This window comes from Sinocyclocheilus anshuiensis, unplaced genomic scaffold (assembly GCF_001515605.1).
Source record: "Sinocyclocheilus anshuiensis isolate Anshui unplaced genomic scaffold, SAMN03320099.WGS_v1.1 scaffold326, whole genome shotgun sequence".
In the NCBI taxonomy this organism is placed as follows: Eukaryota; Metazoa; Chordata; class Actinopteri; order Cypriniformes; family Cyprinidae; genus Sinocyclocheilus; species Sinocyclocheilus anshuiensis.
The window spans coordinates 148,965-162,412 of NW_015546098.1; the positions used below are offsets into that span (position 1 = coordinate 148,965).

General features: G+C 37.4%; 2 protein-coding genes across 3 annotated transcripts in view; one reads left to right on the forward strand and one right to left on the reverse strand.

The window, feature by feature from the left end:
• Window positions 1-3,433, reverse strand: part of LOC107700294 (sister chromatid cohesion protein PDS5 homolog A-like) — a 33,419-nt gene extending 29,986 nt beyond the window's left edge. For both annotated transcript variants that reach the window (XM_016501903.1, XM_016501902.1), the window contains exon 1: window positions 3,367-3,433. The gene's annotated coding sequence lies outside the window, so the exon portion shown is untranslated. The remainder of the gene's footprint in view (window positions 1-3,366) is intronic.
• A 1,691-nt stretch (window positions 3,434-5,124) lies between these two features.
• Window positions 5,125-13,448, forward strand: part of LOC107700258 (NEDD4-binding protein 2-like) — a 15,727-nt gene continuing 7,403 nt past the window's right edge. The window contains exons 1-7 of the mRNA XM_016501863.1: window positions 5,125-5,479; window positions 8,879-9,770; window positions 10,521-10,645; window positions 11,573-11,661; window positions 11,909-11,985; window positions 12,082-12,234; window positions 12,419-13,448. The exon at window positions 12,419-13,448 is cut by the window's right edge and continues 7 nt beyond it. Coding sequence (XP_016357349.1) covers window positions 5,218-5,479; window positions 8,879-9,770; window positions 10,521-10,645; window positions 11,573-11,661; window positions 11,909-11,985; window positions 12,082-12,234; window positions 12,419-13,448 — 2,628 coding nt within the window. The 5' untranslated portion in view covers window positions 5,125-5,217. The remainder of the gene's footprint in view (window positions 5,480-8,878; window positions 9,771-10,520; window positions 10,646-11,572; window positions 11,662-11,908; window positions 11,986-12,081; window positions 12,235-12,418) is intronic.

The following is a 13,448-nucleotide window of genomic DNA, read 5'->3' on the forward strand; positions in this document are numbered from 1 at the left end:
TGTGTGTGTGTGTGTGTGTGTGCGCGCCCGCTGTGCGTGATGCAGAGAGTGCGACAATAACGTAGAGACTGAAATGACATGCCGTCGTGTAAATAAGATAAATAACATAAGGCTATTTAGTTTGCTTAATAAAAGAACAAGGTATATACCTGTTCTATAGGAAAGGTAACTTTAAATGACTTCTGTTGTGATCTGGCGCTATAGAGAAAATAAAATAAAATTAAATTAACTTGACCTTCAAGGGGGGGCGGGCCACCCCCCTAATATAATGGCAGGGGAAACACTGACATTTATGTTCATTATCAAAAACAGTAACATCTGTAAACATTGTAACAACCTAATTTTTATATGGTGAAATGTAGGCTAATTATTCTGACTGTTTGAGATTTATTAAAATTAACCATTGGTCTTCCATAGTAGCATACATTTAGATCACGATAACCACAGATAAAACCACACATATTGCACCTCAATACCATGGTAAAAATATAACTATATGGTTTCTAGGTATTTGTATGAAAAACAGTAGTCTAAATACATTTTGTATAAATGCAAATGCTATAGCTTAATCACAAAAAATACTGTAATTATATTCCATTACTCCTTTAAGACATTTAATATTTGTGTACATTAATGATATAATAAAATTTGATATGACTATCCCACATTTCTGCCACAATATTAGTGTTACTATAGTAAATCCATGGTAAATGATGGCGATTTGTAGACTGAAAGCCTTCTGACTATCGTTGCTCACAGTGTTTCTCCGGCCATTCAACACTGAATGCAAATAGTGACACACAAGTTGAAATGTAGGATTATAAAGGATTTTAGAGACAGTCTACAAGTTGCATTTGTCTCTCAGTTGCACTTGAATGTGTAAAACACTCAAGAAAAAGCTTGGCTTCACTTTACAGAACTACAGGATCAAGAGGATGAGGCAGCACAACAATGCACTAATATATCTCCACCATATTACACTACATTTTCATTTCTAATTCAAACAGTGCGGGAAAAAGCATGCACACTTTTATTCGCAATAACACGTAGGTGAGAATTAATAATCCACAGATGATGAGCTTGTCTTTCTATCAAACTGTCATTCAACAAACAGTGCATGTGAATCTCCCCACAATTATTTCCAAAGTGAAGGAAGTGCCACAAGCTCATATGCTGAACTTCAGTTGCATAACACAGAGCTAAAGTGTGTAATTTTTCAATGTTAAAATTGCAATATGCAGAAACAAAGCTGTAAGCCAGCCAATATGAGCTGGATTTCAGTAAAGAGTAAAAACACAGTGATACCATCAAACAAAACCAAGTCTGTTGAAACTTCCTGACCAGCCAGACACAGCAACATTGGTTCAACCATTGAGTTTGAGGCATGCCTACCTGATTTCTCCAGCCAATCAAGTTTTTTTTTTAAGCAGACTTTGGGAAAGCTATTTGCACTACACACCAGTGTGTTTAGGATTACAATAACATATTAAAATAATGATAAATACCTATGTGCAACATCTTGCACCACAACAGACTGTTATTTTTCAGCTAAAATAAGTGTAAGTGCCTCACACATTCAAGGGCCCACTCGTAAATAACACAATAAATAAATGCATGGATGAATAATTCACAAGAGAAAATAAACAGGGTGAATTTTGATTTCATACCGACTTTAAAACAGCCTCCTTCAACATCCTTACAGCAGACCTGTTGCATTTCTCAGCTCCATCCCTAGTTAACTATATGAATCTGAGCACCTACATCATACTAATTATTAACGGATGGGGGGAAAATGATTGACTTAGCTATCACAATTTTTGCTTTCCAGAATTGATAATAATGCATCTTAAATTGCTTTATTTTAGTCCTTGCTTAAAAAAAAAAAAAAAAAGTAATGGACTGAAACAGTGGGGTTTAACTAGTGCTTCTCAATTTCTCATTTTAAATCAATTTTCTTTAAACTGTGATTCATATTTATAAACAAAGATATTTTAGTCAATGCTGTTTTCAGTTGATACGTGAAAAAAAAATGTCACTAAACTAAAGTCCAATCTTTCACACACTGTCAATTTTATAATGAAATTCAAATAATAAACATCATTTTGATGCTCTTTAACGTGGCAGGACAGATCGCTGTATCTGCCTCAGCTCAAGCGACAGCGTGGATCGCACGTGAACAGATCGTGTCTTCCTCTTTACTACTAGTTATTAGTGTTGGGCAATATGCTCCAGTCATAGCCTGTGAGATCGCCGATACACAATATTATCATGCTAATTTATTTAATTATTTACTTACTTAGATTCATAGCCGGAGAGTAAACCAACTCCAGTGTAAGGCTAAAAGCAGCCTAATGTTAGTGCGATCTATTAACTACACATTATATCTTTTTAGTCAAGTAGCTTATGGTTGCCATGTCATAAAATATTTTTAATATGACTGAATTAGATTTTTAACAATTTAACAGAAACATTACTAATTTACTATAATACAAGTTACTAATTATAAATGCTTACATTTCCTCAGTTATTCAAACAGCAGCTATAGAAAACGAATAAAGAACATTTACATTCTCAAAGAACATCACTGACTTCAGTCTAGCGTGAGTTTATTCACTTTAAAAAACACTCCCGTTATAATCAGTAACAACATACACGTTCAAAAGTTTGGGGTCAGCAGATTTTTTTTCTTTCTATTTTTTTAAAGGAAATTAATACTTTTATTCAGCAAGGATGTGTTAAATTAATAAAAAAGTGACAGTAAAGACTTATATTGTCAGAAAAGATTCATATTTTAAATAAACGCTGTTCTTTGTAACTTTTTATTCATCAAAGAATCCTGAAAAAGGTTTCACAGGTTCCAAAACATTTTTCTTCAACATTGATGATAAATCAGCATATTAAAATGATTTCTGAAGGACCATGTGACACTGAAGACTGGAGTAATGATGCTGAAAAATCAGCTTTGATCGCAGCAAAAAAAATTATTTTAAAGTACACAACACTGTTATTTTAAATTGTAATAATATTTCACAATTTGTATTTTTGCTCAAATAAATGCAGCCTTGACGAGCATAAGAGACTTCTTTAAAAAGTAATAAAAATCTTACTGATCCCAAACTTTTGAAAGGCAGTCAGTGTATATATATCCTAAAAAAGTGGGGCACGGCTTGATGACAATGGGAAAATGTGGGTACCATGGCCAAACCAGTTGAGAACCACTGACACAAATAATACTTAGATAAGCAGTTTAAGCATGTGCTAGTGTTTTACAATATTGACTCTAATTGGTAACATTTCAATATATCAAACAGCTCAATATATTAGTTTCAGTAACGTGTTTGCATTTGTCACGACTCTGGCTCTTACCTTGAGTCGTTTGACGACTTCATCGTTGCTGATTTTATCAGTGATCTCTTTGACACCCAGTGGGTAGATGATCACAACTAAAAACATTAAAAGAGACAGACATGTAGATGTTCGTGAAAGATGGTTTCTCTGTTTGGGGGGATGGACATTGTTCAATTAGACCATATTTATTGCATCACAATTTGTTAACATTTTACTATAGGTTAGGGGTGGATAAATTTATCATTTGTTTATTATTCATGCATCAATACTTATTACTGTTATAGATTTCATTAATAAGCATTGCTTTGTCTAGTGCTCTTATGAATGTTTTTAGCATGACTTTGTTTCACTTCTAGCATAGACTTCTTCATCATGGCCAGTGTTTGCATATTTCACTTCATTCTGTAACCTACTTGTTCTGTGTACTAGTGTTAAATGCTACTGTTTTTGATAGCGTTGATAACGTTTCAGACAGATAATATCATGATTTTTTTTTTTTTGCTTTGCCTTATCGAATGTGGAATCCTGTCAGCAAACCAAAAATAAGTAGATTCCTATCATTCAACCTTCACTGAAGGCTAACTCATCCTCACTCTTATCACACAGAAGAGCTAACTCTGCACTCTTCCTATTTGCCTTTCCATAAAATATTGCTGTATTCATTTTCTGAAAAGAAGAAATAATTTTGTAATTTATACATAAATACAACTATAGCCTACTAAATAACTGCAATCATATTATTGATGCTAAAAATCCCAATGAGGAAATACATACAATAAAAAATAAATACAATACTGCAATTCCACAGTGGAACAGCGTTGCCATACGGAAACATTGATATTTTCTCAATGTACAGTACAACTATGATAGACAAAGTTAAATTGTGAATACAAATAACTCATTCACTTAACAAAGATGCTGCAAAAAAAAATCCCCCTTGAGAAGAGATGTATAGAAATGAGGTTAGAGCCATTTCTGTAGCACTTCAGCAGGTGTCTTCTGTGAGGGTAACAGTGGGAAAAAGAGTTTTGGATGGACATTCAAATGTCATGTGACCTTAAAACGGCACATCATTGTCTACCTTAAGGCCTGCCCTTTTAATTCCCATAGTGCAATATATTTAATTCTTTTCAGAATAACAAGGAAATGAGTAGAAATTAATTCCGTACCATAGAGGGTTAAATAAAAGAATATATATATATATTATTATTTTTTTTTTAATCTAGTTTGTTTATGTTTTGCTTGGTTTTTATGTTTTATTTTCCTCATTTCATCATTCTCAGTCTAGATCACTTAGATCTAGGGACTCTGATTTACTATATGTTCCTAGAACCAGACTTAAAAATAGGGGTGATCGCGCATTTGATATTTCTGATGGACTTTGAACCATCAGATCTGCCCAAACCTTGTCAACTTTTAAATCCGCCTTGAAAACATACCTTTCTTCCATGGCTTTCAATATCCCTTGACTCATATTGGCATTAATATCTTTCGATTCTAGCCTTTCTCCACTATTTTATATTCTTTTAGGCTTTTATTTATTTTCATCCTACTTTTATTGTTTCTCTAGTGCTTAAATGCTTTGTGTCATGTTTCTTTTAGCCTTGTAAAGCACTTTGGTCAACACCAGTTGTTTTTAAATGTGCTATACAAATAAACTTGTGTTGTATTGTATCATATATTCAAGCAAACATCCTCCAGTCCAGTAGGTGGCGGTAGTGCACCAACACGTTAGGTTGTGAACCGCCTATAAACACCAAAAGAAGAAGAAGTTGTTGTTCTTCTGGTGTTTCTTGTACTTTCCTTCCTGTGGTGAAACTTGTAAACAGTGGATTTGTGGTCGGTGTGTTTGAGTCGGGCCACAGCAGAATGCCAAAGAAAAGGAAAAACGGACTGAGCCCCTCCCGAGCGGCTGAATACGGCAGCGGCTCCGAAAGTCGAGCACACGGGGCGAGTTGCTCGTCTGTGACCCGGCTGGACTCATCAGATGACCGCTTCGGATCCACGCAGTTCAGGAGCGGTCAGCTGGAATCTCAAAGCCGAGACGAAATCGTCCAGAGCATGCAGGAGATGTTTTCACATCTGGACCCCGATGTCATTTACATGGTGCTTTCAGAGGCAGATTTTAAAGGTAGGAGGCTGGCTGTGATTTTAGCAGGTGTCAATAATTTACAGGAAGGTATTTATAATAACCTGTTATTGTTGTGGAACATGCATTTGTTTTCTACACTGACAACTAACTTACCACGTTCCAAAGCCAGCTTTCCCACCTTTACCTGGTTGACCAACTAGTAGCAGGTTTATTGCTGGTGGTCAGAGATGCTTAAAGATCAGCTTGGATCTCCTAATGGCCATCCTAAACCAGCTACATGTACCAAAAGCTTTTATGCAGTTACTTGATGTTATTATATTTTCTATTTAAAGGAGACATATTATGCCCCTTTTTACAATATGTAATATACGTCTCTGGTGTCCCCAGAATGTGTCTGTGAAGTTTCAGCTCAAAAGACCCCACAGATAATTTATTATATAATTTTGAACATGCCTATTTTGAGTGGAAGCAGAAACACGCTGTTTTTCGGGCCTGTCTCTTTAAATGCAAATGAGCTGCTGCTCCCCGCCCCCTTTTCCAGAATAGAGCTGCTCCATTACAGCTTGGACCTGCTAATAACAGCAGTTTTGGTTCTGATTATCATGTTTATCGCGCATGCGCTTTAAACCATATTAGTTTAAACTTCCTATATACAGTTTTCTGAGTGCACACGGACAGAAAGCGGCTCTCACAGCATGTGAGTACTAAACTAAGTTCTCATTCACACACAAGTTTATGTCACCTTTAAATTACACTGGTAAAAATGATTCTGTGGTGAAGTAAATACTACAGAAAAACAAAAGTAATTCTACATGGAAAAAGTTAGTTAAGGCAATAATAATTTTTTTTTTATATTAGTACTCAATTCAAGCTTGTAGAAGTTAAAGCTTAAATATCAGTGTTGTAAAATTAAGTAAAACCTACTCAGCTTTTCTGATACTAGTGTTCCCATCATGCACTGTGCCATGAAAAATTAATAAGGTTGATTTTTTTTCCCACACTGTTTTATCATTGCTTTTGTTGTTAGGTTTAGCAACGTGCGATTTTGTTACATCTGTAGTTCATTTCTACTCAAAATGACACATTTCTACTCAAAAATGAACCTGTCATTGTGTATTGTGTACCATACTGAAGTCTCTGTTTTCGGATGAATGCCGCTTTACTAATTATGTAGATATGGTGTCTACATGATATCTATTGTATTATTTACTTAGATGTTTTTGAGTAACATACACTTTAAAAGCATGGTTTAATTAGGTGCTATATTGAGTAAAATCAAAGTATTGCCAAGTAAGCTTTGACTAAGTAAAAATTACGCAAACTTTTACTGGCCAAGCTAAAGTTACTTATTTTCTTTGTTAAATTTACTTAACTTGGGTAAGTAGACTTTACTTAATTCTGTATGTGAAATTAAATATAATTCTGTAATATTTACTTAATTTATGAATGTTAAGTTAAATAGTAAGTAGACTGTACAGAGCAGTAGCAGTAAAATTCACTTAAAATGTGTTAATTTTATTTTGTTTATCAAGTAAATCCTACAAGTAATTTTTTTCCAGTGTATTATTATATTAATTTTAAACTTGGGAAATCGTGGGAGTTGACATTGTCACAACGTATGATATGATTACATTCTTAAAATGAAAAATGACATGCACTAAAAGGCTGGGATAATTAAAGGGGTCATATGATGCTTTTTTAAAGATCATTATTTTGTGTATTTGGTGTAACAGAATATGCTGACATGCTTTAATGTTCAAAAAACACACTATTTTTCAAATACTGTACATTATTGTAGGTCCTCTATGCCCCGCCTCTCTCAAACACGTCGTTTTCAACAAAGCCCCTTCCTTTGACAAGCGCAGTCTGCTCTGATTGGCCAGCTGACCCAGTGCATTGTGATTGGACGAACACGCAAGCACTCGTCAGAAATGTAACGGCCCTTACCATAATCGCGAGCTTCATCTTTCAAAATAAATGTAAAGACAGAGCCCGAAAGGGGAACAGAGTCACGTGACAGAAACAGTGATGAAGCTGGTATGTGTTTGCAGTACACAAGCCACGGTTAAGACAGCTGACTCCAGAGTGATGTGACCCTGTCTCTCTCTCTCACACACACACGCATGCGCAAAACTCCGCATTTGAACAGTCAATAGCAAATACTTAAACTAATAACAAAACAGTAGCTGATTCAGAAGTGCCAGATTGTCATAGCAAAGTCAGAATTACCTCCTGTCCTAGGTTCACGAAACGGTCGTCCATAAAATGCATTGCTGTTCTGTTGTAAGTAATCTTAAAGATTCCTAAATGCATCTACTTTCGGAAGGCCAAATAAAGTGCTTTTGCTTTCGCCTAGAAACACACAGCGTCTCCCTGACATGGCTGCTTCAACACTAACTGCGGTTACTGAAACCACGCCTTCTTTCTTTGCGTGCACATTTGGGCGGCATTATGCAAATATTCCCACATAGTGAGGTAGATATGTGGGGGCGTGTTAGAACGAGCCGTTTTAGGGGGGCGTGGCAGAGTCTTAACTTTGATAAAGAATATCTCTTTGGTTTTGAGACTTTAGTCTTTGCAACTTCAGGGATCTTATCTACGCACAATCAGCTTGTAACACTCCAAAGAGAAAGGAAAACTTGAAATTGCATCATATGACCCCTTTAAGTTTTTTATGTTCATTGTTTTATGAAATGCATGTCTCAGGCTCACCACGGCTGCATTTATTTGATCAGGAATACAGCACAAACAGTAATACTGTGAAATATTATTGCAATCTAAAATAACTGTTTTCTATTGCAATCTAATTTACAGTTTAATTGGATCTTGTATTGGCTACGCTGAAGTTTTAGAAGCCATTATTTCAGTCTTCAGAAATCATGCTGATATGGTGCTCAATTATTATTGGTGATCAATTATTAAAAATGACTTTTATTGTATAGTTTTTGCTGCTTACTATTTTTAATAAATTGTTTCAGGATTATTTGATTAATTAAAAGCTTAAAAACAACATCATTGGAATATTTTGTAACATTATAATTGCCTTTACTATCAGCTTTGATCAATTGAATGCATCCTCCCTGAAAGTATTCATTATTTTATTTATGTATTTAAAATCTTACTCATCCCAAACTTTTGAAAAGTTGAATGTTTCTACAGAAATAAGCAGCAACAAAAACTGTTCTCAACATTGATAATTAGAAATGTTTCTTGAGCATGTTCATGTGACACTAAAGAGCAATGGCTACTGAAAATTCAGCTTTGCCATCACAAGAATAAATGTAAAATATATTTAAGTAGAATTTTTTTTTTATTATTTAAATGGTAATAATATTTCACAATGTCCTTAAATACTGCACACATTTAAAAAAAAAAATAAATAAATTACATTTTATTTTTTACATTTTTAATTTTTTCTTGTTCATCTCTCTGCATTAGTGGACAATGCAATGGATTCTCTTTTGGAGCTGTCAGACGCTGCTGAGGGCACAGCCCCAGCCCCTCCTCCGGTCTCAGGGTTTGAGCAGGCTGCCGCTCTCCTGGGAGCGAACATCACTCAGGCAGCGCAGAGCTTCGCCTTTTCAAACCAGCCTGCATCACCACCTGAGCTCAATCCTTCTGAAACACTCCTTACAGAAGAGTTTGATGCTCTCATAGATAAGGAACTTCAAACGTTGACGGCACAGCAGACTCAAACCATGTCCTCCATACCTCTGTCGTCTCTGCCCCCTCCTTCTCAATCGTTCCCTCTCTCCTCGCTGCCTCTTACATCCCAGATTCCGCTTCCAGCTCATCAGACTTTACCAGAGCAGGCCTCTTACTCTGATCCCGGGCTCAGTGAGGCCCGTGGTGGTAGTTCACCGGTGAATGAATTAAGTTTTGGTGGGGCTCATATCCCAGAGACCAAAACCTTATCTCTTGACTTCAGTCACCTAACACTGGAGGCCAGCTCTACTGGACCAAGACCCTCAGCATTTCAGGTGTACCGTAGACCTGATCAGCTCCGTAACCACACAACGTCAAAGCAGCATCAAGAAGCTCTCAGCACACCTGCCATGTTCTGGAACACTCAGGCTGCTGAGTTTCATCCCCGCGCTGTGAGGCCTGCCTTCATTACACCTGTCATTCCTAACTCCACACCATGGAGCTCTAATGCCATCCCTGCTGCTCAATGGTTGGCTCATGGACCTATCAGACAAGCACCTCTGAAACCTTCTGCAACTGTACCGAAGTCATGGACTCTGCCCTCCAGGAACAGGCTCAAATTAGAAGGGCAGGTGTTGGTGTTACTTCGAGGGGCTCCTGGATCAGGCAAAACCACCCTTGCCAAGTATGCAAAAATCTGGGATGTGTGTTATTCTATTGAAAAGAGATGGAATAGCATAGGAAATCCTTTCTTTTTTGGTATTTTACATTGCACAAGAAGAGAGACCATAGCGTATAATGTTCATTGAACAATTTAGTTCATGACATACAAAACTCTATTATGTACAGGAAATAGATTTCCTAAGGGGGAAGTTATATTAACTTTTTGAGTTTTGAGTCCTTAATATTATTTTAGATGGATTGTCCTTAGGTAACGCTTCATTGGTAGGAATTTTGCCATGTGGTGGTGTCAAATTTTCTTATTTTGATGATTGTTGAAGCTTTTTTCATGATATATGGTATTGTATTGAATCGCATTACAAAACCAAACAAACCATGTTGAAGTTTTTTAGTGAGGTCTCAGTTTACTTTTTTTAAACATCAGATTGGCCTTTGACAAGAACATTTAGGAAACCAAATGAAATTAGAAATAGTACAGTAAATAAAATATTTACGTAAATATTTGAACCTCCTGTGGACCTTAGTTCATTTAAAATTTGTTTAGCATGCATACTGTCCAAGCAGTAATGCATGATAATTATCAAAGTATGCCGTAGTGAATACCAGCACATACTGTACATTGGCCGTATTTAGATTTTGAGATTAAGCACACTGGCAGATAACTAATCTGAATGATCAGAATTACACTGACCACTCTGCTGTAGGGTAGCTTCATAGATAAAGTGTCTTAGTTTTGTCTCTCTCTGCTGTCTAGTGCTATGTTGGCGCAGAACCCTGGAGGGGTTGTTTTAAGCACTGATGCTTATTTTACTCGAAATGGAGAGTACCATTTTGAGCCCCATTTACTAGGAGAGGCCCACGAGTGGAATCACCAGAGAGGTGAGTATTACAGGCCTGTTTAGCTCAAACCAAAGCAAAATGTCTGGTGTGTACAATTAATTGCAGTTATTGCCCTTTGTGTTAAATGAATAGACTGTATAAAAACATGGACGTAGTGTCCGTGACGTCACCCGTAGGTTTCTGAAGAGCGGTTTTGAAGCTCAAAGTGGGCGGAGCCAGCCGTCGCCATCTTGGCCGCGTGTCACTCCCGGATAATCGAAAATGGGCAAAGAGGCAGGAGCTGGTTCGGGAGGTTGCCGCTTGGTTAAATGATTAAAAGGTGCAGTAAGCGATTTCTAATAAACACTGTTGAAAGTGGATCGGACAGAGCACCAAAACACACGTGTAGCCAATCACCAGTAAGGGGCGTGGCCACTCGTAATGGGGGAGGTGCCTGTGCTGCATAGTATGTTTGTGAATTTGGAGGCGGAGCTATCAAGATAGGGGTGTGATCCTTTTGGGTAGTGGTTTGTTTTGGTGAAATATAGTACTAATAAAATATAGTAAAATTTTTGTTTTGGTCAAATATCAATCACTTACTGCACCTTTAACTACCCTATGACTACACAGTTAGATCTTTTTCAAAATTGACTACCTATACCAGCTTAATATGCTGAAACAACTGTAAGTCAGCCATTTGGATGATCATTTCCATTAGGGCTGCACGATAAATCGCATGCGATATTTAACGCGAAATTGTAAACTCTCCAATTTCATGTCGCTGTAAACACACACTTGATTGTTTGAGAGACATTGGCTCAACCAGTAGTGTGAGTTTGGTGAGGGACTACAAATTGGACGACAATTTCAATGAAGTGTTTTGAAAACAGACATTATTTACGCTATTCTGCTGATGGCACATACACGCTTCACCTTTAATCTTTATATAATCTTTCTGCAATTTCTTTTTGGTGATCAACATTTCAGCAAAAGAGTCTTTCGAAAAAGGCCAGTCACCCATCATAATAGACAACACCAATATGCAATGTTGGGAGATGAAACCATATGTTGCTATGGTAAGCAAGTTATTTTGAAACAAGTTATTAATGTTTCATATCAAACAGTGTCCATATTTTGTTTGTATTGTTAAAAATCAGTTGTGAATTTTATTGTAATACGTATATCATACTACACAATTATACATTGCTATAGATCTTATTCATTGGTTTAACTTTAGAATATTCCATACATGACAGTGTGCACACAAACAGATTCAGAAAAGTCCATTGTGCTGATTGTAGGCCTTCTTTTTCCTTCTCCTAGGCACAGAAACACAGATATAGGGTGCTGTTTCGTGAGCCAGATACCTGGTGGAAAACTAAACCCAGAGAGCTGGAGAAGTATGTTAAACATAACCTCAAACTAGAACTAACTGTCTTTACTACACATTTCGAAAATAATCCATAAACTCTTTCTGTTTTGCCCTCTTTATGAAGGCGCACGAGGCATCAAGTATCAAAAGAGAAGATCCGACGCATATTAGAAAGGTATGACCGATTTGTCTCTGTCCAGAGCATCATGAATTCACAAAGACCGGAACCGGTGCCAAGTGTTTTGGATTTGACCCAAACAGAGACTGAGCAACCCCAGTGAGTATATGCATTATAAATACTTTACAGTATTTATGTTGTGTTTCAAAATAAAAAAAACATGAGCTATGTTCACACAGCAGCAGAATATGGTTGTTCAGGGCAATTTGAGTGTTAGTAACTATGAAAACACTGACTGGGTGAAGCCATACAATTTTTTATGTATTTCTCTTATTCCCTTCAGGCAATCTTTACCCCCTGGCCTCAGCCATCCTGATCTTGTTGGTGACTCCGGGTTGAGCAAACTAAACACAAACCTTTCCTCATCTCTGCCCGATGTGTCCTCTGTTAGCCAGACTTACAGTACCATATCTGCAGGTGAGGAAGAAGGTGAAATAATCTCCCACAGTTCCAAGGAATCCATGTTGTTCCGTGAGAACATTCTGGAAGGGTCTGGAACACCTCAGTCTGATCTGCTCGATGCTGAAGGGTTAGACTTGGAGCTAGATGCCTGCCTTGCGGACACGGAAAAAGAATTGGGAAATTTGAGTTGCGGGACAACTGAAGAATTTGTAGCGTCAGCGCATGAAACGTTTCCGGAGCTGCCTGTGGCGTTTTCAGAGTCCATTGCTCAGCGTGTGAGGAGGGACAGAGTAAAAGACAGAAATGTCCTAGGAACTAGTGCCGTGGATCAACCTGTGAACTTTGACCCCAGGATTGATTCCTCAGGGCAAGATAAGGAGGAGGGATGTGAAGTTGAGTCTGAAGACAAAGGTGTGAGGCCAGAGCTGTTGGATTTTGTGGGGGACTGGCCACTGGAGTCTCAAAGTCAACGCCAAGGAAGACGTCAGAATTCAAGAAATAACACACTTAAGAACACTGATTTGGAATCCAGTGTTGTTGAACACAAAGATAACACCTCTGCTGATGAAGACAAGCATTCTGATACTGAGAAGCTGAATACAGTTGAATTTCAAAAACTTGTAGATCTACTGCAAGGTGGAATAAACTCTTCTCTCCAAGCTCCAAGTAAACAGGCTACTCTGCATTCCCCTTCCTTTGGTGGAAAAGAGAGTAACTTGAACCTGGAGACTATGGTTTGGCCTGAACTCCCTGACTGTGTGCTGGAGAGAACGTTCTCAGAGTGCACTGACTCATGCAAGGATTATTCTAATTCTTCAAGTCCATCGAAACAGAGAGCAGACCCAACTGAGCAGTCTACTCCGGTGTCTGCTGAGAAGAGCACACAGGATGAGGTTAAGCGGGAGGACAGG